Genomic DNA, 24,091 nt, shown 5'->3' on the forward strand with positions numbered 1-24,091 from the left:
TCTATGCCTGTGCAACAGCTATGCCCTGCTCCCCTTAAGAAGGCATATAGGAAAAACATGCATATAGCTTAACCCTAACCCTACCCGTGGTTTTTGTGCTATCGGAAGGGAAAGAAGGAACGAAAAAGGAGAGAAGATGAAGAAGAAAGTCACTTGGCACCCCCGGGATTCGAGCCTGGGACCCCTCGCATGCCACACAGACGATCCCCAGCATGTAGCAACACAGGTGACGTTGGCCCGGCCAACGATTCCCTGGGTATATATGACTTGGTCTGATTGCGTCATCAAGTCCCGTGGAATGCATGCACGCAGAGTGGTTTTAATAGTGAGCTTTAGTGAGTCCTAGTTGGGTTAGGGTTAATGCAATAGTTGCTCCACAGTCAAAATGCAATATTTATAGGTACATTTTGATTTGGGAATCAAATATTTTGACCCACATTACTTTTGAATCTGCAGTATTACCAGTAATTAACAAAGCAGACCTCATCGGTCAACCACTTCATCAATGGAGTCAAATTGGTGCAACCACCCTGTTCCATCGCATGTTTTACCAGGATGTTCTGGGCTACTATGCCAGTAAACAATGCACATAAACCCCCAGATTCCAGGCTCCAAAGTGAAGCTAGATCCCATGACCTTACGGTTGAGATACCTTGATCAAACCTTGTTACAGAATGTGCATACAAGATTTTGGGGCTATATTGCATATTATAGCGCTAGTTTGATGATCCTGATGGTACAATGGGAGGCACCAGTTGGTCCCCACCCATGAGAGAACTCAATACTGGCTATCCTGCCTTGTGGCGTACTACAGCGAGTCCCCCTGAATATGGTTGTGCGCACTCCCTATTTTGCCCCATGTTCAGGAATGGGAGTGGTGAATTGCAACCTATATCTTCTCAAACCATGAACGCCCCCAGTCCAATAAAACCCATCAGCCTCTGGTGCCTCCCCTTCACTTCAGCAGGCTAGATCCGGTCAACACAAAGAGCATCTCCCAACCAAAGGGTTATATAATGCTCACTAGCTACACAAAATAAAAAGTTTGCAATGTTTCACTTTTTTGTAATGCATTTGCAGAGAAAATTAACTCAATTAATTCTCTTACAAGTTTTTAAGGCATCAGCCTATCATTCAAACATCTTAATATAATATTGATGTAAATTTTGTAGAAGCTGGGCACATGTTGAGGACTAGAAAAAAATGCAAAGTCATACAAGTTATTGAATTCAAACTGTCATTTTGTTCCTTTTTACGCTGTGAATGACCGGGCTATCTATGAATGACCAGGCTATCTGTGAATGACCAGGTCGATACCAGCAGAAATTACTGCACCCTGCAAGAAGAAAACGTGACTGTCACAACTCTATACAAATATAAGCCTACAATGGAAGGAACAACTTGTGAATCTGGTCAAATGAGAGTGTCAACTACATCCGTTGACCGGCACTGACCAGTCCTACTCTGCCCCTTCCTTAATTACAAGTGAAAATTTCACCTTTGAACTCCTAATTGATGTTGAAGGTTTGACTACATGGACAGGTGTGGCATCAATGACCTGGCCTAAGCAAGCATACAGTAACCCAGTTGGCCCTCATACTAAAGACAGTTGTCCATGACTCACACAGGATGATAACACGAAACTGGCCTAATTTTCTTCTTCTTCTTTTATTCCCCCTTTTCCTTAGTTTGTCTTAAAAAGCAATGCAGCACATGCTAAGAAAGACACCTTTGTTAAGTTGATTTAATACACACCTATGACGTCGGCGCTATTGTTTTATCGCTCCATTATTTTCCACGAATGGAGCGATGATCACAATAACACGCCATTCAGTAAATGCCTTTCTCTTTTCTCTGAAAAGCAAATACTTTTCAGGGAAAAAGTACTGGCATTTACGAATGTAGTGTTAATATCAATTGCACTTTTGAAAAGCAAGTATTTGCGAAAAGTGCGGTATTGTTATCATCACTTCATTCATGCAAAACAATGATACTGAAAAACAAGAAGAAAATGATTTTCATTAATACAATAAATTGAGGAAGCGGATAGCAACATTTGCACAGTATTGTCATGGGACCTGAGAGCACATCAGACATATCGAATTGCATGCTGAATACGAGGATTGTCCCTATATCTAATAATAATAATAATTTTGATTTTGTGAAATTCGCGATATAATACAAATTATTAAAATTTCATATTTTTTATATTTTTCCAAATGTAACAGTCCTCGAAGTAAACTTTATAAATCTAATGATATGTAATTAAACTATAGGCCTATGTAGCTGGGATGAAAAGCCGACTCAATTGAAAATTTGACCTTTCATATAGAACTTAAACATTTGTTACCAAAAAGACCTACATTTTTTAGTGTTTTGAGGAAAAAATCTATATCTTTAATAATGAAGGTCACAATTTTCATATGATTGACGGCTGTTCAACCTAACTTCCTACTATTTACTGCATATCGTTAGATTTATACAATTTACTTTGAGGACTGTTAAATTTCAAAAATATCAATTTTTAATAATTTGCCTTAAAATGTGTATTGTATCGCGAATTTAATAAAAATCTAAATTATTTGATATCAGAAGGATGTGTCTGATTTGCTCTTAGGTGCCACAAACAAAATACGTAAAAGCGCCGCTATCCGAGCCCTTACAATGCAATCTGTGAAAAGCAAGTCAAGATCAAAACGGGCAGGTTAAATTGTTGGCTAAATCGTTGTACTTATTATGCAAGATGTGTTTTACCCTCACTTAGGCTTTACTTCAGTAGGCCTTTACTTTTATTTATTTGGACCTTTCTTTCACGCTTACTGTTTTTTATAACATTTTTTTCCTTCTTTATATTTTTATCGTTTTCAGTGGCTTAGGCCCTACATATAATTTGTCATATTTTGGGCAACATTGCTACATATACATAATACACATTCTGTATCAATGTATTTAGGCCTATGAATCTGTTTATTTTCAAATCGTTCTCTTGGGCATGTTTAATAATGATAAAAGCAACAGTAGGTCTATTTTCTGTATAATTTTTATCTGTCATTAGTATATTTGATGTTTCATCTGATGGTATTTTGGCATGCTTGAATATTTACTTACATCGATCAGTAGGCCTATCCGATACCGTAAAACGGGTAACTTTGGGCACTTTTCAGAGTTTTTAAAGCACTGCTTCCAAACAAAGCGAAATATATTTCTAATTATCTCTTTTTATGACGTTAGGGTTCCTTCTACACCTTGAAGTTGAAAAAGATTTTTGAATATTTTTGTAAGGGTGCCCTATGGGTTGAAAATAGCCTGACCTAAGTTACCCGCATTTGGGGCAACTTTGGTCAGAGTATTACATTCCATGAAGAAAAGAAAATGAAAAAAATTGATCTTCGCTGTATATGGGCAAGGTTTTGTTTTTTGTGACATTTATCCCCATGCAAAATTAAGCAAGCACGCATCCTTGCTCACAAATATCGATTTTATTTTGTCTGAAAAAATGTAAAAAATGCTCATTTTTGGTCAAAAATGCCAATATTTTCGTAACTTTCAAAGAAATTGGACATGAGCGTCTTCTTCCAAATATATTTCTTAACAAATTGAGACCAAATATGACTAAAAACAATATTGCTGTACGGAAATATGACCATTTAAAAATATATTTGAGCGACCAAAGTTACCCGCTTACGAAGTTACCCCATTTTACGGTAATTAAATATTACAATGTTAGGGGACGCTCCATTTGATTTCGGAAGGGGGACTGGAAGTTGAGGTGGCTTTTATTTAGCGTCGAAGGCGGCGAAGTTTGTTTTGTTTTTTGCCGACAAAGTTCAAGGACAATAATAGGCCTAGGTAAAATGTGTTGTAGTACATTTAAAATTTTCGTACCTTTTCGTACCTGATTTTGGTCCTTCTGCTGCGAATCAACGATATATATCCTCGGAATGATTCCATCAAAAAATTATCCAAGATAAACAATAGTGTCCATAATTGCATGGTTGTTCCAAAATCGTAAACTCGATTCACAGAGAAGAGTATCATTGCTCAGGTATAGCGATAGGTGTAGTTTTCTTGAGGTTGACAACTGTAATGACCATTTCATATGAGCCTATACATGCTATATGACCTTTTTGCCAATTTTTCTTATTATGCAAAATAGATACATAACATGACGCAACTACTTCAACAGTTAATACATTAGAAGTGGGCATAAAGAACTATTGATGGTCTAATCACTTTAATGATTTTACGAATCTACGTTTATTCAATTTGTGTAACAAACATTTTAAATCTTTATAATTCAAGAAGGTGGTTACGGATGATTTGAACTAAACACCTGGATCGTGATATGATGGGTATTTCTATAGAAATTTTACATAAAGCTGAGTCGGACTATTTTTGCACTCGCACCTAAAATTTAGTACGATCATTATATTAGTGTATTGTCCGGCATCAATGAGTAATTGATCAATTTGTAAAGAGCAACTTATTTCAATAACACTCCATTCGTGAAAAATAATGGGCGGTAAAACAATAGCGCTGACGTCATAGGTGTGTATTAAGTCGGTTAATGGCGGCGGTTAGAGCGTGAGTGGGTAAGAATGGCCGTTCGCTCCGCGGCTCAGCCATTCTTACCCACTCACGCGTTCTAATCCTGGCCATTATCCTATACATAAAACATGCAAGCATAATACATTAATATGATCAAGTGTTCCTTCATGACATTTAAATATGATATTTGGCAATTCCGATACAATTATGGAAAGGTGGTAATGACTGGGCCATTGGCTTGGTCAAGTTCAGGCAAGTGTAGCCAGTGGAGTTGAAAGGTTTCCATGAAACCCCCTAAAATGTTCAGCCAAGAGGAATAATAGAGGAAAACTATCAGGAAAATGAGAAAAGATTCTAAAATTCAAACCAATTTGGAATAAGAATGTTTGGGCGATGGGTTTCAATATGAGGTAGAAAACACCACATGTCACAATAGTAGCACCCACCTTTAAATGCAAACTGGCACAACCGAATACTCATAATTTTTTTGAGGTAATCTTGTGAATCATCTTCTATTTGCAGTCATTTCTCGGGTGCAAAAGATAGGTCAAAATCTATAATATTATTTTGTCATAAATATTGACCCGAAATGGTCCTCTGTGAGCATGTGAGCATCTGAGATTTCAAAATTTTGCAGGGCCCCATGCCATGAGTGCTGCAATACCTGTATGTGCTCCAACTGTAAAGATTATCTATGGCCGGCCCACAGCTGAAATGGGCCTAAAATGACATTTTTGTTCAAAAATTGCTCAAAAATCAAGATTTTATCAAGGAGGTTTTCCATAAGCACTAGCTTGACATGTGCTGGATAGTTTTTTTTGCGAAAAGACCAAACCATGGTGACTATAAGAAATATGACACAATGTAGGCCTACTTGAATGTCATGTTTCTTGCAAATGTGACAAGTGGTACCAAGAGCACACAAGGACAGAAAGTATAATGTCCAGCTGCACGGGTAATATGAACTAAGCCTTTGGGTATCGTTGCTAAAGATCACGAAGATGATCAAAGTTTGCAACATTTACATCATGTAGACTAAATATAGAAATAAACAAAACATAATTTAATTTTCAATGAAGCTATGAGAATAAATTTCCTGTTAACCAAATCTCCTGATGATTAATGGTGGGGGAAAAGTGAACTTCTCAGTGTGCTGTCAATTGGCTATTCCAGTTGAGATCCATACACCCCCTGTGAAAGACACAACCTTAATCTCCCACACAGGGGGTGTAGATTTCAAATGGAATCACCCACTCAGGTAACCCCCAAATGAAATACACACTCCATGTGTGGGAGATTAAGGGCCTGTCTTCCACAGGGGGTATGTATCGTAACTGGAATAGCCGAATCCTAGAAACATCATTTCTCTCTTCTGCTCAAAACGTCAAACATACACACCCATGCTGACGTAAACTGAATGACGGGGATTGATAATGAGTAAGCATTGCTCAACAACAACAACAACAAGACCATGCTTGTAGTGCGCTTTACATCAAAATCCCGATGTGGTAAATTTAGACAAAAGAAGCCAATAAGATTTTTAACTACAAAAGGCTAAAATTACATTTTTGTTAAAAATTCACTCAAAAGTCGGAGAGTTCTTCACACGTAGGCCTTTGAGCTAACCTGTTCCAAAGTTCAGCTGTGAAAAATTAACTGACGACCACATTAAGTTGATGTGATGAGCTGGTTAGGAGGAATATATTGACTAATAAGTTATATAGGCCTATTGAAGATATATAGGAGTTAGACCAAGAACGGATTTGAATGCAGGGAGTAAAAATGTATATGATGCAATATTTAACAGGCAGCCAATGATGGTCACAGAGAATTCGGAATTCACTGGAGTTTTGGTGATCTGAGAGTCTGGTAGGCCATAAAATAAACTATCATGCTATTCCAGTTGAAATCCATATACCCCCTATGGAGGACATGGTCTTAATCTCCAACACACTGGGTGTGTCACATGGAGTAAGGTAGCCCCATTTGAAATTCAAGTTCTCTGTGTGCGAGATTAACAGCATCAAGTGTCTTCCATAGGGGGTATATAGATTTCAAATGAAATGCACCCTTGTATTGATCAAGGATAAGGCATTCTTGATAGAGAGTGATTCATGAAAAAGAATTTTTATTTTTTCTGATTTGTCGGTTTTGTGAACATTTGTCGGTTAATCAAGTATGTTTAGAAAGAGTAGGTGTGCTCATCCCCCAAACCGAGACAAAAAATATTATTACATGATGCCACAGAGAATCACACAGTAAATATCATGCATATCACCATTGAAGGTTAAATGATTATAGCAAGACATTTGGGACTAAAAATATCACAAACCACTCAAAAATGGTGTCCATTCACTCCTGGAGTATAGATCTTAGCTCGGCCGTTATGGGAGTACATGATTATTGCAAGCATCGTACACACAAGTGGGTAAGTGAAATAGCTGCCATGTGTAGCTGCTGTGTGTTATTTGGCAAATGTTCACAGGGCAGCTATTTGCACTTACCCACCTCTGGCACTGAGCAGTCGAATTAGGCTCTAGTCTGTTTAATTTGCTTCTGCACAACGCTGTGCATTATGGATTGAAATGAAATGCCCAACATAAGAATACAACACCTTATGATTCCAAATCCACCCGGCCCCCCAACTCAACACAAAAGTTGATAACCATGAGAATTACCAAATCTTTCAAAAGATTTGATTTTAAAAAAGCATTCGACAGTATAGAACGTGACTTTATATTTTATGCGCTCACAAAATTGAATTTTGGTTCAATGTTCAGAAAATGGATTTCAGTTATTTTTTCCAATACCACTAATTGTATTATTAATAATGGTCACATCTCAAGTTCCTTTGATGTAAATTGTGGCGTACGTCAGGGTTGTCCGATTTCGCCTTTGATCTTAGTCCTTAGTGTGGAGTTGCTCGCTTGTAAAATTCGTCAATCCAAGCAAATCCAGGGTATTACATTACCATTTGAGAACTATGAGCGTAAAGAAATTAGCATCTCTACTTTTGCAGATGATACTACCATTTTGTAAAAGACCCTGAATGTGTTAAAACGGTTATGGATGTATTTGATAACTTTTCAAGATTATCTGGTCTTTCAGTAAATCATGCCAAAAGTGATGCCGTATGGATTGGGTCCTTGAAAATAATAATTTCGCATCGGAAATGTTAACTGGAAATTAGCGCCAAATAACACTGTTAAAATCCTTGGTGTGTATTTCTCCCCAAGTATCTCAATAAATCATTTGTCTTGTAATTGGGAGGATAAAATGAATAAGATCGAGTGTTCAATCCGTGCATGGAAGATGCGAGGCCTATCAATGGTTGGTAGAAACTTGATCGTGAAAACATTGTTGGCTTCACAACTTTCATACATTGCTCCAGTTGTAGACCTTCCTGAGAGAGTTGTAAAGAAATTAAACACTATGTTTTTAAATTTATTTGGAATAGAGTGGAAGCGGTGAAGCGGAACACCATTATTGCATATTATGAAAGAGGTGGTATAAACATATTTTAGGTTGAGATGTTTTTCAATGCTTTAAAGATGTCTTGGATCAAAAACTAAACAATTCTAGTCCTGCTTGCTGGAAGAACATTCCACTTTACTATGTCAACAAGTTTGGTTTGGGTATGAATGTGTTTAATTGTAATTGTAGCTTCAACCAAATCAACACTGTATGCAAGGATGTTATTGACACCTTTCCTGTTTTTTATAACAACATGTTTAAAGTCTGGTTCAATACTAAATGTACTTCAAATAAAGCTGACATATCTGATTACTACAATCAAATCATTTGGAACAATGATGCTGTAACTGTTAACAAGAAAACGCTTTTCTATAGAGACTGGATTGAAGCTGGCTTTATTTTTATAAAAGATCTTTTTGATGATGATGGTTCAATCTACTCACTTGAGTATTTTAGGCACCGCATTCCGCGCACTGGCAACATTCTTTTTCAGTACTTCGCTCTTTGCAATGCTCTGCCGAATGATTGGAAGAATGCACCAATTCTAGACCAAATTAGGACTGAAGCAATTGTCTTTAATGCAGTCCCTATAGAGGCCTGTTCTTCAAAGTTTTTTAGACATGCCATGGTTGATAAGATTTATGTTCCACCAATTTGTATGAATTATTTTTATTTTTATTTTATTTATTTTACAAATTCGGCTAAAAATACGTCAAAAACCAAAGTAAAATTACGCAATACATACAAAAGGAAACAAAAGTAAAAATAGACCCAATGGGCTAGCCAGGAAGAGTCAGAAGCATCAAGACACTGTCACCAAAAGGTGTGACTCCTCCAACCCATTGGGGCAATTACATAAAAAGATATACTATTGCACTGTTTAAACACATTGTGTGTACATCCACATTACAAGGATGCACCCGCCAGCCACCACATGTGTCTCCCCACCCACCAGCCAGGAACAAAAACCAGACCCATGCCACGTGGAGGCCACTCCAAATCATCCCCAAGCCACATTGCCTACATGAAGGAATACAGAAAACATTCCCAAACCAGGCAACCCGGTGGCGACCCCAAGCGACCGGGACCGGGGACGAGTCCGCATCCACCCAAGGCCAACAAATGAAAAGAGACACATGCAGCAGCTCACAAGCCCACCCTCCCGATATGGATGTACACATCATTACATTATTACAAGATGGAAATCTGCTCAGTGACCCCTACCTATCAGACACATGGATTTACCCACCCCTCCTCCCCGGCCCACCTAAACCCAACCAACCCACCCAGCAACACCCCACTCCCACCCACCAGACCAACACAGGCCATAAAGACGGATGAAGTAGGTCACTGAGCAGAAAACCGAGATAACAAAATTTAAGAGTCCTGCTCTTCAGTACTATTATTTACTAAATAAGTTTTCAAATGTTTTTTAAAAGACTTTGTGCCCATGTACAAGATAAAATGATCCTTTACAGAATTTGGCAAACCAGCCCACAGGCGAGGGAAATTTACAGCAATGGTAAATTTGAAACTGTCAGTTTTGGGTGTGATATTATGATTAAAAACTAAGTTTTCTGAGTGACGTGTGTTTACAGACCAATTGCTGAAACCAAAAGCGTTACAATTTAATATACAAGTACAGGCAAAACATATAGACAAATATTTCCTTCTGTTGTTAAGATCCATGATGTTGAGTTGTTTGAGACGCTCCCCATATGATTGATCCCCCGCCGTTGACCCAATATGAACCTGGTGGCACGACGTTGAATAGTTTCAGGGTGCTAATGTGATTTTTGCGATAAACAAACCAAACTGGGGCACAGAAATCAATAATAGGTAAAACAAGTGAACGATACAGTGTAAGGAGAATATTTTGTTTTTGATTTCCAACCACAGTTCTAAGAAAACCTAACAATCTATTGCACTTTTGGTTACATAAGATACATGTACATTCCATGTGAGGTCAGAAGAAATCTGAACCCCAAGAAGGCGAAGGCTGTTCGCTTCAGAAAGCTTAGTATTGGACACAAGATAAATTGGAGAAGGCTTATTTTTACGACGGGTAATACACATAACCTGACACTTTTGGGGATTTAGTTGGAGAGCATTATTCTCTGACCACCAGTGAAGCGTAGTAAGATCATTCTGAAGAATTTCAATATCAGAATCATTGGTAATTGTGCGAAATAAAAAGGTATTGGTGTAGAAGATTCCCCAATTACAATTTTGATTGGGAAAAGATTTGGGGTTCAATACCATGTTGTACCAGTGAGGCCAGACTTATTTCACTTAATTGGAAAATTATTCATAACATTTATCCTACAAAAGTTTTATTATGTAAAATGGGGAAAGAAGATACAAATTTGTGCAATTCCTGTAATGCTGTTGATCATCCAGAGCACTTCTTTTTTCATTGTAATAAGACCACTCCTATTTGGGAATTTGCTAACAGGGTTATTACACAAAGGCTTGGTAAGAACTTTAGGCTTTCTGTTGAAAATGTTTTATTTAATTATCATAATGACATTACCAGTGATCGGTCAAAATATATCAATTATGTTATATGTGTTGGCAAAATGTGCATTGGCAAATTCAGATACGGGATCATCCTTGTCTTCTGTTCCTCTTTAGGCAGGAACTTCAGTATGAGAGGTTTGGTCTCATGATGACTTTAGCTAGTTGATCACAGATGAACAGTTACTTGGATGACTTCCGTGTCTGTTCTTGGCTCTGTCATTTTGCTTAAATTATTTGTTTGATTTTCTTATTATATACATGTATGTAAATTTGTTTTATAACATCTACTATTATATATGGATTATGTGCAGTGCAATAACTTTTGTTGTTATAATATTTATAGTGTATTTAATGTGAATAAAAGGCATTTTGCCTGACATACTATGTCAAAAGATTTAAAAAAAAAAAAAAATCTTTCAAAAGCCCCCTTTGCAATGATTTTTCATCAAATTTACCCCCCTTTTTCATGCAAAATCAAGGACAAAATTTGGCCAAAAACAACCCCTTTTTTGTGGTTTCAATAACTAGAATTTCAAACACCCCTTATCAATGACACCAAATATTGACATAAAATTTCTAGATTTTCCCAAGTACCCCTTTTATCCAAATTTCACGGACAGTGTAAATTAAATACCCCCTATTTTGCCAATTTCGAGGTCCTTGCTACTGGTAAAAAAATAACCCCTTTTACGTGCAATTTGGTAACTCTCATGGTTGTCAAATTTTATGTTGAGTTGGGGAGCCAAAAATTCAAATTTCTTAAGATTTCAGTGATTTTTTTTTCTTCAGAAAAACAAATCGAAAAAAAATCCAGATTGACTGGCCCTACTTGGCAAGTCCGTCCACCAGAAGAATTTGCTGTTTTTTGTGGCCTTAAAGGTGGTTTCTTTCAGAAGCAGATGAAGTTAACAAATAAACAAACAGACAGACAGATATACAAACCTTCATGGGTCTCTTAAGAGCTTCCTGTATGTCAAGTCTTTTTCTCATAATGGTGGCATCCAATTTACGCTCAAATGCTAGTAGATCCATGTAGGCTTGGGATTCCGGCACCAAATCACGGATGCGTGGCGGCAGAACTTTGTCGGCCATCTTCTTCTTCTTGCGGGAACTGCGGAAGTTAAATAAATCAGTACCATTCATGAACAGAAACTTTTCAGAATTACATATTATCAGAATGTTTACAAATGGACTGTGATTGGGTAGTTGCCATCTTTTTTTTAAAGATTTGACAGTAATTTGACAATAATTCACAGTAGAAGTGACGTAAGGCTACCATAGCAATAGATCAATACAATTTTTGACTATATCGCCCTGCACTACAACGTTCACACGGTACCTGTGCATTGAACCATATCCTGCTGATCACTCGTACCTGTAAGATTAGTATCTTTGAAAAGAGCGGTATTGTATTCAACCTATGACTGCAGACATACACAGGTGATGAGTGCAACCTGCTTGTAGTGCAGGGCGATATAGTCAAAAATTGTATTCATCTATTGCTAATGCTATGGTAGTTAATCTAAATATGCCATCACACTTCTACAGCAAATTATGTCAAAAACATGTCTCAATGAAAATGGGCACTTTATACAGAAATTATGTCCAAAACTTACCTTCTCACATAATGACCTCTTTTTGGTGTAGATTCTCTCAAATCTGCTCTCCACAGGTCTAAAGTTGTGCCCCCTCTCCTCCCCCACAGGTTTTTCTATATTTCTTATGGGAGTCAAACCAGGTTCGGATAGCTAATGTCCTAAATTCTTATGGTTTGTAACCAATGATTGCAATGAAAGCCCTGTTTTTGTTTTTACCTCTGTGATTTCTTCTGAGCATCCATTTGTGGTCCATGCCTCTTACGAGATGACTCCATACCTGGACCAGATCGGACCCCACCATATGGGGGTGGCATACCAGCTCCCATGCGCTGTCCACCATGACCAGATCTCTGCAAAGACACACAGACAAAGTGACAAGTTAATAGTGTTCTTCACTATCCAAAGCATAATTATAATTTATATGTATATAATGTTGGCAAAGTTAAGACCACAACCATATTCAACCTGGCCTAATTAGCACCCCTTTCTTCTGTAACTTAAAGTGTGCCCAGTTCAGTGAGATATAGGCACATTGCATTGTTTTACATGCTTTTAAAGGTAGAAGCCAAAAAGTGGTACATCACTGTGTACCACTTTTTTCAGGTAGGTAAAAGCCAAAGAGTGGTACACCACAGTACACTAAAGGCCATTCCTCGTTGATTGTCATCTATACCAGAAGTTACCAGTTCTTATGGTCATTTGCATCACAACCCAGCTAAAACGGAAGGTTCAGTTGCAACATTGATTTGTCCATCAAAAAATAACCTTACTCCGCTCCAATTGTCCATAAACCTGAAAAATATCATCCCGCAGCCTCTGCGATGGCTGTGCATTTGTTTACGAGTGTATTACCACTAGTAGTATTATCCTCGGGTATAATATAAGTCATACTTTAAACTATGTCAATCAAAACAACACACATACATACACACCCCCACCCACATTTGAAAACATATACAAACACAACTCATGTTTCAAACTTTATATAAGAAATAATGAGATGGTAATTATGGTGGGAAGTTTGGCTGAAAGAGCTACGACCTGTTCTTGCCAGTGATGGCAAAGCTGAATGAACTCAATACTGATTTCATTCATTACTCTCTCAACATACGCAAGAGTCCTTTGACCAATTACACACATCGTATTATCCAGTCCAACAAAAAACAGTCAAGCTCATTGGTCAGTTTTACTATTCATCATTGCCACAGGCAATATTATATAGATGGCAGGATGTTATAAATAGATCACAACACGAAATGTGTTACATTAAAATTGCGGTGAATGTGCCTTGGATGGCTCCAGGCGCAACGGAAGTTATCAATATACAATTAATAATGATGCGTGTGTCCCTGAAACCCTACGCGTCACCTGATTTCATTACGGTTAATCGAGTTACATCCATGTTACCTGCCTGGGGGTATCGTACAACTTTACTACGGTACTAGGTTTTTGGCTCGCTACCATGACAGTGGCTGGGGTCTGGTTTCATACAACTGTCAGGGTTGGGGTGGGCAGGTTGCACCCAATCCAAACTACTCTGATAATTCACCAAAAGTTGCTGAGGCAAACTTCTTAATTAAAGTCATAATGTACGATCTTATAATATGAAATTGGTCATTTTTTTCAAACCTGATTTTTTGGCATATTTCGTCTGTCGCAACACATAGTGGCGAAGAGTGATTTTCCAAATTTTCCGTTTCACATAGTGGCTTAAAGGTTTTAGAGGTAGCTATATCCTATAATAGTTATTCCTTGTTAACTATTAAAGATACAGATTAATAGTTTTGACTCCGTTATTAGTAGCTTATCCTTCAAAAACCTTTTGCTCAGAAACATATTTTGTCCTTCATCACGTATGCCACTATGTGTTTAGTGCGACCGACGAGTTGTAATGTTTACACATGTCCCAACTTGCACCTAAATGGAATCAGCCAAATTTGTTGTGTTTGTAGGTCAACAGAGCAAAGTTCAACATAAAGTCATAATTATGACTTTATGTCCTCCTATAGAACTGCATGTTAAACGGGCCAAAATAAGCAGTAGAGTTTCTTTCACTTTACCTTGTTATTTCAACTCAAAATGGACAGAAACCCTTGCTGACAATTATTAACAGTATTATTTCAGGATTTTGAGTATAGAAGAACAAATTTAAAATTTGAAGATAATCGTACATTTAATAAGGCTTTAATTAGTCTGTTTTAGATCAAAAAGAACATAATTTGGGGTCAAATTGGTTCTAAAATTGAACATTCTTGTGTCTGGAATAAGTGGGATGACTTTGTAAGTTTGCTCCCACGCTTCTTTAAACTGTTCTTGCTGTTTATTTTGCAGTTCTAGCACAAACAATGCTCAAGTATCACAATTTGGCACCTCCCGAATTATAAAAGCTCTAGCTGTGTAGTGTGTAACTAGTTCTAGCCATGTGAGTTGGAAAGTTCTACATGTAGCTCCAGTTTTTGCACTTTTCTGCAAAGACGTATACATTACTTTCGCCATAAAAACCTCTCTGAGATAAATCCAAACAGCACACCCACTGCAAGTGCACTAGGCACCATCCACCGCCTACAACCACGCATCCTGCCACACCTCTCACCGAGCGTTCTGCTAAGTATGTCTGCAACCCGACTTGATGGGTTCTAAAATAAAACCACACAAATATAGCATACGCCATGGTGGCTATACGTTTGTGACGTCAACCATTCGCCGCACCTGTTCTGCGTGGGTACCATCATCACATGTGGGATTTCATTCAACAAGTGTGGTAATATAATGGGAGATATTACGTAATGGCGCCGCCAACATCCTCACTGGCGCACGGATAGGAACTGTTATTGTAGAATCACCTGCCATAGTTAATGTTAAAGCATGTTAAACTAACAAAAGAAAGTTATTCCACACAACCGCAATACGTAATTACTATCATGACATTCAGAACGCTCCAAGGCTAATGCATTCCCAATTCCAAAGCTTATTCACGGTCAAAGTCAATGTTGAATTAAAAATCTGTAACACCGGAAATTATAAAAAAAAAAAAAAAAATGCAAATGTTCAAAATGTAACATACTAACCACAACATAACTGTCTCTAGGCCAAAATAAAATAAATTCATGTTTCCAGTAACCCGCCGTCCCTGTTTTTTTTTTTTGCTGCACAAATATTTTTTTTGCCACTTGAGGATTTTTTTTTTTCAATAGTCGTCCGTGTCAAAATTCTGATATGAAGTTGTTTGAAATCACATTTATTTTCCCCCACAACTTTCTGCCATTCAGAAATACAGTTGAATTTTAAAATAGATAAATACTTGCTTACAAAATCTCACCACATGAGAGTGATTTCGAATAGATGCACAGGTGTATCATACGTACATTTGGAAATCGCAAGCTCTCTAATACGTGTACATGTTTGTGTATTGTGTAGCATGATGCCGCTGATGCATGTCCCATATCATAGGGGATAATAATAAAGGCCTCTTAGTTGCTAAATTATATGGTCAGTACTCATGAAGTATGAAAAGAACTTTCGTGAGACCTGAGTCATACTGTTTTGGGCTAGATTCAAGCAAAGATACTAAAAATTTTTAGTATCTTTGATTCAAGTGTAAAATTGGGTTAAAATTTCAGTATGTGCATATAAAATTCTAAACACAATATTTTCAGAGTATGTTACCAGAAACAAAATGTTATTTTTTATAGGCCCTACTATGGTTAAATTGAGTCACATCTATGATGCCAATGAACGGCTAATAACACTCTTGTAGGACAAGTGCAACGTGAATTAGAGTTATTCTAAAAAAATCTGCATAAAATGTGGTGCCATATTAACCACAGCATCCGGCCTTGAACGTGAACGTCACAGGCAAGTTTTCTTAAGAATTATCAAACTTATTAATAAGTTATTATACCGGTACAAGGCAGTAACTGTCTATTAACAAGTGTAAGAGTAAATCCACTTCTACAGCTAGCTCCTCTTACATCATATTTGTGAGAGTCATTTACAGCTCCCCTTGATGATTCACCAACTCTTCAAACAAATAGCTCTTCCCAGCCACTTCTGCAAGCTCAAGAGGGGCATCTGACTCACCAACTCTTCAAACAAACAGCTCTTCCAAAGCACTTCTGCAGGCTCAAGAGGAGCTTCTGACTCACCAACTCTTCAAACAAACAGCTCTTCCAAACCGCTTCACTCAAGAGGAGCTTCCGATTCATTAACTCTTCAAACAAACAGCTCTTCTAAACTGCTTCTGCAGGCTCAAGAGGAGCTTCCGACTCACCATCTCTGCCAACAAACAACTCTTCCAAAGCCCTTCTGCAGGCTCAAGGAGCTTCCAAGTCCTTACAAGTTGTATTATATCACTGATTAAAGGCACACAAGTTCAGCACTTTATACCGAATCAAGCAAGATTTATCATGTTTGATAGTAAAACATGATTTTGAGATCCAGTTAAAAGAACTATTTTATAGAGGTAGTTATTGTGACGTCAACGCCGCCATCTTGTGGGTACGGAGTGCCTTGTTGCTAAGATCACTGCGTTGACGCTTGACTGAAGAGGTGCGTTACATGCTGCGACTTCCGCGTAATCGGGGGCGTAAGTACGCATGACATGCAGAATGGCAGTACCCACAAGATGGCAGATCCTGCAGAAATGGCTGACTGCCTCTATTGTTACCTGTAAGCAATATCCTCTCCCTAGCAGAGGACTCATGCTGTGCCTCTGTAAAACCGCTGCCTTGTGAAAAGAATCTCTAAGATGAAGTAGCACAGATCCTGGAATGAATTCTTTTCCGGATCTGTGGTTGTACAGATGTTTAAGGAGATAATACCATTTTTAATCAGGCTAACAAAGGGTTTTCAATAGGCGGCCCAGTCCCCGATAATTGGTCTTTGGCCAACTCTAACATAAAATGGAAAACAGAGGGCTATTTGGTTCTCAAGCATTCATTTGTATGTTTCAAATGTATTTGGTCCTCTTGTGGCCCTCAAACACATACAGGTGAGAACCCCCGAGCCCACATAAATGAAAACATTCTTTGGCAACAGCTATTTTCACCGCAAATTAACTTAAGGTATTCAAATGTTTAATGTGGTTCTTTCAGCAACTTCTTTGAACACTTACTTGCACAGAGGTGATTACCCTGGATGAAATGATAACCACCTTTCCTATGAACAAAAAAAATGCACAATGGGAAATAAACAAAGGAAAGAATAAAACACTCATATGTGGACCAAAAGTCCAAAATGGGCTATTGCATTTAAAATACACACTACCCTTGTGGAAGAATTTGGAAATATGTTCCACAGAGGGAGTACAAATTTCAAATAGCATTAGCGCATTAGGCAGCTCCATTTGAAACTCCCTCTCCCTCTGTGAAAGATTCAGATTGAAGCTTTCTCAGAGGGTGTATGAAATTCAAATGGAGCTGGAAATGTGCTAATTCCATTTTAAATTCATACTCCCTCTGTGGAACATGTTTCCAAAATCTTCCACAGGGGTAGTGTGGATTTTAAATGGAACAGCCCAATGCAGCCAATAGTTACCATTGTTATTGAGTTACATGAGCCAGTGCCTCCAATTCATTTGTAGATAACCCAGTAACTACACAGTCGGGCCATACAATAACGAGCAATGCACGTCCGGAACAAATCAACACAAATGATAAAAACAACAAAATGCACTACTAGTGCAAACAAATAAAAAAATTTCCCCAAGAAAGAAACAAGACTGGCTCGTTGAGTATATAGGTAGTTGACCTTTGATGAATAGAGATGGTAATGCTTGCATTATTTATTTTAATTTTTGCCTACTTTCTTTCTCACGATATGTTTTTACTTCCAGAACATCTGCAATATACTGGTAAATAGTTATCGTATTTTTTTTGTTCGGAGTGACCAACCTCAACAAAATGATCCAACAAAGACCAGATTATTGTTTTGATTATACAAGAGCAATGTAATAAGGTCCAACACTAAGAATCGTTATGTTACCCTACTACAGCAGCTTCTCTTGTACAACGTCTTTCTGTTGACAAACATTAGCAGCTTTTTTCAAAGCACTAAACCCCTTATATTTTTGCCATTTCACCTCATTATAACCAGCATGCTTTATTAGTCTTATTCAATGCGATAAATACATCTGTCCTCTTCTCACCCTAATTACTGCGGACTTTGACACTTGGTTTGCTTTTTTTTAAATTTCCCACCATGGCTAACTTTGTTTACTTATTAAAAATGGCCTTGTCCCGTGCCAAGTCATCCTTTATTGGTGCTGCGCATTTTCTTCATTTTTTTGTCACATTTCTTGGTGTGCAGTCAGGTGTGATAATAGGATCTGACATACAGGTATAACTAACTTCTTACGGTTGCCTTAATCAACGTCCTGTTGATGTAACATAAAGATCAATGTTCACTCCAGTGGCTGACAAAAAACCAACACAGCTGACAATGATAACCTCAAACACACTCACATCTGCAACAGCAGAGCACAATACTGCACAGGACATGATGCCAACACTGACTGACAAGTCCGTCAAAGTGCTCTACAGAAGATAAACTGTTACACTCTCAGAACATTGGATAAAAAATGAATGGGCAGAAAACAGTTGGTTAAAAAATGCCCAACAATGGTTAAGATTCTTGAAGTTGGGCAAAATACACTTTAATACATGGTTGGTCAAACCTGTCAATATGGTATTTACACAATGTTGGTTAAAAGTTAACCAACCTTGGTAAAAAACATCCTTTTCCCGCCAATAAATTTGGGCAAAGTATGGTTTTGCCCAACCATGGTCACATGGTGTTCCTTTGCGAACTGTGATTGGTCATTGTGTTGGGCAAAAATGCATTTCAGAAAACAAGATGGCCGATATGAGTGGCTTGCTGCAAAGCGGTGGATCGGGGTCTTCAAGATCTGTTGGAGACATTTGAAGGTATGAAATTATATTATAAAGTATATCATTTCATCGGGTATAACACTTAGTTTAAGTGTGTTCGAGGCCTAGACTGTGAGCAAGACTTACGATGCTTTATCGGCGACAACTACCACCACAACCGGTAAAGCTTAAGCTTAAGCTTACGGTTGTGGTGGTAGCTGTCGTCGATAAAGCATCGTAAGTCTTGCTCACAGTCTGGCCTCGCATACACTTAAACTAAGTGTTATACCCGATAAAATGTTTATAATATAATTTCCTGCCTTCAATGTCTCCAATTGGTTAAAATAAAATATGAACAATGAAATGAACTTCCCATTCATAGTGTTTAACCAACTATTGGTTATATTTTGCCCAACATGCTTTGCCCAACTGGTTGGTTACCGTAATGTTAACCAGTAGTTGGTCAATGTTTTTAACCAACCTGTGGTTATATTGTTAACCAACCCTGGTTGGTTAACAATATAACCAACTGTTGGGCTGTTCACCTGTAAATACATGGTTGGTTAAAATTTTAACCAAGTTGGTTAACATTTTTAACCAATGTTCTGAGAGTGTACCAAGAAAAGTGGGAGGGTGATTCTCATCAAGAAAGAGACCAGCCCTACCCTTAATAGGGATGGGCCGAGAACTTTTCAAAATTTATGACACTTTACTTCTAGAAACACCATCCAAAAGGTCTAAAAAGGACAATGTCAAGAAGTAAACATCAGTCATTCACCACTTGTTGAAAAGTTTTAAACTTTTCTTTGATGAAAAAAGTTCTTGTTTTTAGGGATGGGCTGAGAACTTTCCAAAATTTATGACACTTTACTTCTAGAAACACCATCCAAAAGGTCCAAAAAGGACAATGTCAAGAAGTAAACATCAGTCATTCACCACTTGTTGAAAAGTTTTAAACTTTTCTTTGATGAAAACAGTTATTGTTTTTCTTAACATGTACAAATACCCGTACAATGAAACAAATGCATTCATTATTATTAGAAGCTCACTCTGAACTCTAATGTCTTATACATACTCATCTGTCTGGCCACAGTTGTTTAACCCTAATGTCTGTGCATTCATATACTGAACTTTGACTGTGAAATGAGGTTAATGAACGGTACCATTGTAAATGATATAATTTGGCTTGTAATGAGAAGTTTTTGATGCAATTTTCTAATGAGGCACCAGCAGTTCCTTTAAGAACCGTTTTGCTGCTCTTCTGAAGTTGTTGTTTTCTTAAGAAAAGGAACCGCCAATGACAACATTATAGTAATAGCTGCCTAATTAGAATACTAGAAGATCACTTTCAGCAGCTCAAAACCATTGGGCTGCAAGTTGCCTAAAATTTGGTTACTTTTGTTAGTATTAGTTAGGCCACAGTATATTTCAATGTATTGACCTATAAATAGGTGCAAGGGGATTTGTACATGTATGTGGTTTTAAAGAAGTTCAGAGTTGCACTATGCAGTGGCAGCGCCAGGAATTTTTTTTTCGAAGGTTGAGGGTTTATGCCTACCCATGGCACACTATATCACTGATTTATCATTATTTTTTTTTATTTATCATGTTAAACAAGAGTCAACTTTAGGAATCTGATTACATTAAACTAAACTAGTATGCTTATTTTAACCCTTTATCCAAGGTTTTCTCTTAGGAGGTCAGACAACATCTCATACAAGTCCATTCCATGCTAATGGGCAAGAAAATCAAACAATAATGCTACAGGCCATTGAGTGTGCGGTCTGTTGCCATACCCTTGACAAATCATACACTTCAAGTAGAACAACGTCATGATGTACAACGACGTAATGCATCATAACTTAAAGAACAATTCTCATCCTTCGGAAAGCAATTTGTCACATAATAATGATTTTTTTGTGACCTACAAACAATAAACCTTTTGGGAAACAAAAGATACACAAACTGTGTGTAGGGTTCATTGAACTGTTATGTACGTAATGAAATGACATGCACCTTGTCAATTTACAATTCACTGATTATGATCACAACCAAAACAATATTTTTGTACATCAATGCCAATTGACCGAATAAATTGCCCTGCGTCTTACAATGGGCCAGATGTCATTTTGATTATAAATGCAAAATCAAATTGCTCTAAACTGGCTTTTAACAATTTTTAAATCTACTGATAAAGAAACACAGAACCTTAGGTCAGGAACTGTTTTTCCATACTATGACAAAATCAAGAGATTTTTCTGGAAGCTACTAGACTTGTGAATCATGCAATTATAATTTACCATCATAACCTATCTTTGGTGAATCACAGTTAGTGCAATATTAGCGGAGAGGGGACGTTGCACCTCTTGGCTTGAGGGTTCATACCACTAAATCCGCCTGTGAAGCGGTTTCCAGTAAAAGTTTATCACGACTATAGTCCCAACTTTGCATAAAAAATGTGCAAAATCGGTACAATATTAACAATTTTAGTGTTGCAAATCGTGTTTTGCTAGAACTTGTGAATGTGATCTCTACTAATTTGAACAGAAAACGCGAAAATTTGAGTGATGTTTACGATGATGAGAGCATGAACACACAAGGTCAAAACGCTGTTAGCAGTCGGACGTAAACACAGGAAAATTGGGTCTTTTTATATAGCGCTATTTTTTTCAAAAAGTAGACCTAAGATATGGTGTCATTTTCAGATATGTTATGCAGAATTTTGTTCTGATTAAGATGATATCAAATATATATTTCAAAGTAAGACGTAACTCGACTTATAGCCTAAAACGTGACCCCTATTTTGCACGTAAAGTCTATGGAAAGCTAGTTTGTGGCATGTACCCTTTGAAATAGCAGGATAAATGTGACCAGTAATTTTAATGTGTGTCTTCATTTGGCCCAGTATTTTAAGCTACAATTGTCCTCATTTTTGCCCATTTTAGCATTAAAATTGCAAATTTCCACCTTTTTAAAGAACAGGCAAATGTTGCCGACAATCGGGTGTTACCCGTAAATAGAACAAACTATGATGATGTCTTTATCATGGGTTATCTTTTTTCAGATGAGCCACTCAGGAGAGAGAGTAACAGCATTTCAATGGGTGCGCAGTGGATTTGAAAGAGTAACCAAGCTTTCGTCAGGTGTGACTCGGACATTTTCAATCTGACAGTGCCACCGATTAAGGGTAGACGAGGTATTGTTGGTCGAAGCAACCTAAAAATTGATTTTCATTATCTAGATCAATATATTATTGAAAATTAAAACCTTGATGTTTTGTAAAAGTTCATTCTACAAATCGTATACTTTGCAAACTTGCTTAATTTATTGTTGTTAATGAGTTATGTACGTTTTACAAAAGTGTTGTTGTTCCAGCCCTCTTTACAACGTAACTCAAGAACCGCAGCACCTATAAAAGTATATCTGTGATATTTTAATTCTTCTACACGCTCACTATGAATTGAGCAATGCAGTTTTTGCCAAAGCTCACTACTATTCGTAAGATGCATGCTCTGAACTACCAAATCACAACAGTTTAAAATAATTAATAACCGTAATAAAACCGTGTTGCTTCTTGTATTATATTTTATCAAATAAAATTAAATCATATTTTACATCCAACATCTACAGGTGAGAGTTCATTTTAAAGCATAAAAGCACCTCTATTAAACTAGGTTCAGGAATTTTGAAAAGTTTATTTTTGTAGACAACTGCTGTGTTTTGATATGACGGGTCACAAATGCTATTACAATGATTGAGAAGAAAATGATCAATACATTAAACAGTTATTGGTTACAGTCACATTATGTGTACAATTGTAGGTACATTCACATGAAAAAGAGCAGTACTACATTCAATTTACCCTGAAGGTTTACTGGGGGGTTCTTCGAAAAAAAAATTTGTACGGGGTGTGCCACACAGACTTATGGATGCTGACTTTCTCTATACCTACTTTTTGCTGTTTTTGCTACCCATCAGTATACCAATTTTCAACAAAATGCACCCAAATTTGCCATAACTGGGTATTTTAAAGGGCACTTTTGCCAAAATATGGCCTCCACTGAAACCCTTCCCCCTATATACCAAAATCGCTGAAAACTAAGTGAAAAGGTACCCCAGAACCATGGCACATCCCTGAATACCTTCAAAAAATCAATATTGTCATACACTTGATAGTAAATTGTGCACATGCTTGAATCTCAAACAGGTCACAATTGGTGTGACCAAGACCTAATTGATAAGATAATAATGTCAAAAATAGGTTATCTTGTGTCTGTTTTAGCACCTGCTGGACTAAATGCGGGTGGATGGACTATGCCCAGTTTATGCATTACAAATTTATAGTATTTTACTTTAGGTGTCTGCTCGTTTGACTGTCTAATATTGAGGTTGCATAGAAATGTTACTGTTGCAGACGACAATTTGATAAGTTGACAATTTGAGGCATAGAAATGTCTCTGTTGCAGACGACAATTTGATAAGAAGAATAAGATACATGCTGTTATCAGGAAAATACTGCATGCAAAATGATATATTTTATTGGTAAGTTTTAATGCTCATGTTACACTAAGGACCAAATGATGCAAATTATCTTACATTTTAAATAACAAATAGCTACTGAGTTTACTTTCTTGGACTTTGATTAGAAAATCGGCCAGCTGAATCCAGGCAACTCATGGGAATTGTTGGCATTTCGAGGGAAATTCTGCTTTTTCCAAATTTATACGTAAGTGGAAATGTTGCTTTTTGGGGGAAATTTAGTGCACTTTAAAAGCTTGAAAATAAATGGAGCGTGAAAATTGATTTTAACAGATCTTCCCAGCAAATGAACATTCTTTTATGCTCTGTAGTCTGTGTGCTTTAATATCTCAAGAACCACTGAACCAATACCAGGCTAATATTTGTACTAATATTTATGCATTTTTCATGCAGATTCCAAATGGTCATGAAAATGTACAATTCTGAAATAAATGAATAAATTAATTAATAAAAAGAAATTTGAAACTTGTCATCTGCAGTCGACATCCGCGTGATGAGAGTTAACAGACCTGGGAATGACAAACTTAGCAAGATATCAATTTGAAG

At 37.3% G+C, this 24,091-nt stretch overlaps 1 protein-coding gene across 5 annotated transcripts in view; it reads right to left on the bottom strand.

The window, feature by feature from the left end:
• The window catches only part of LOC140150501 (SWI/SNF-related matrix-associated actin-dependent regulator of chromatin subfamily D member 1-like), a 256,208-nt gene that overhangs the window by 106,545 nt on the left and 125,572 nt on the right, over positions 1 to 24,091 (bottom strand). For all 5 annotated transcript variants that reach the window (XM_072172526.1, XM_072172525.1, XM_072172528.1 and 2 more), the window contains 2 exons: positions 12,357 to 12,490; positions 11,485 to 11,653 (listed from right to left, as the gene is read on the bottom strand). In XM_072172526.1, coding sequence (XP_072028627.1) covers positions 11,485 to 11,653; positions 12,357 to 12,490 — 303 coding nt within the window. The remainder of the gene's footprint in view (positions 1 to 11,484; positions 11,654 to 12,356; positions 12,491 to 24,091) is intronic.

This window comes from Amphiura filiformis, chromosome 4, assembly GCF_039555335.1.
Source record: "Amphiura filiformis chromosome 4, Afil_fr2py, whole genome shotgun sequence".
Lineage (NCBI taxonomy): Eukaryota > Metazoa > Echinodermata > Ophiuroidea > Amphilepidida > Amphiuridae > Amphiura > Amphiura filiformis.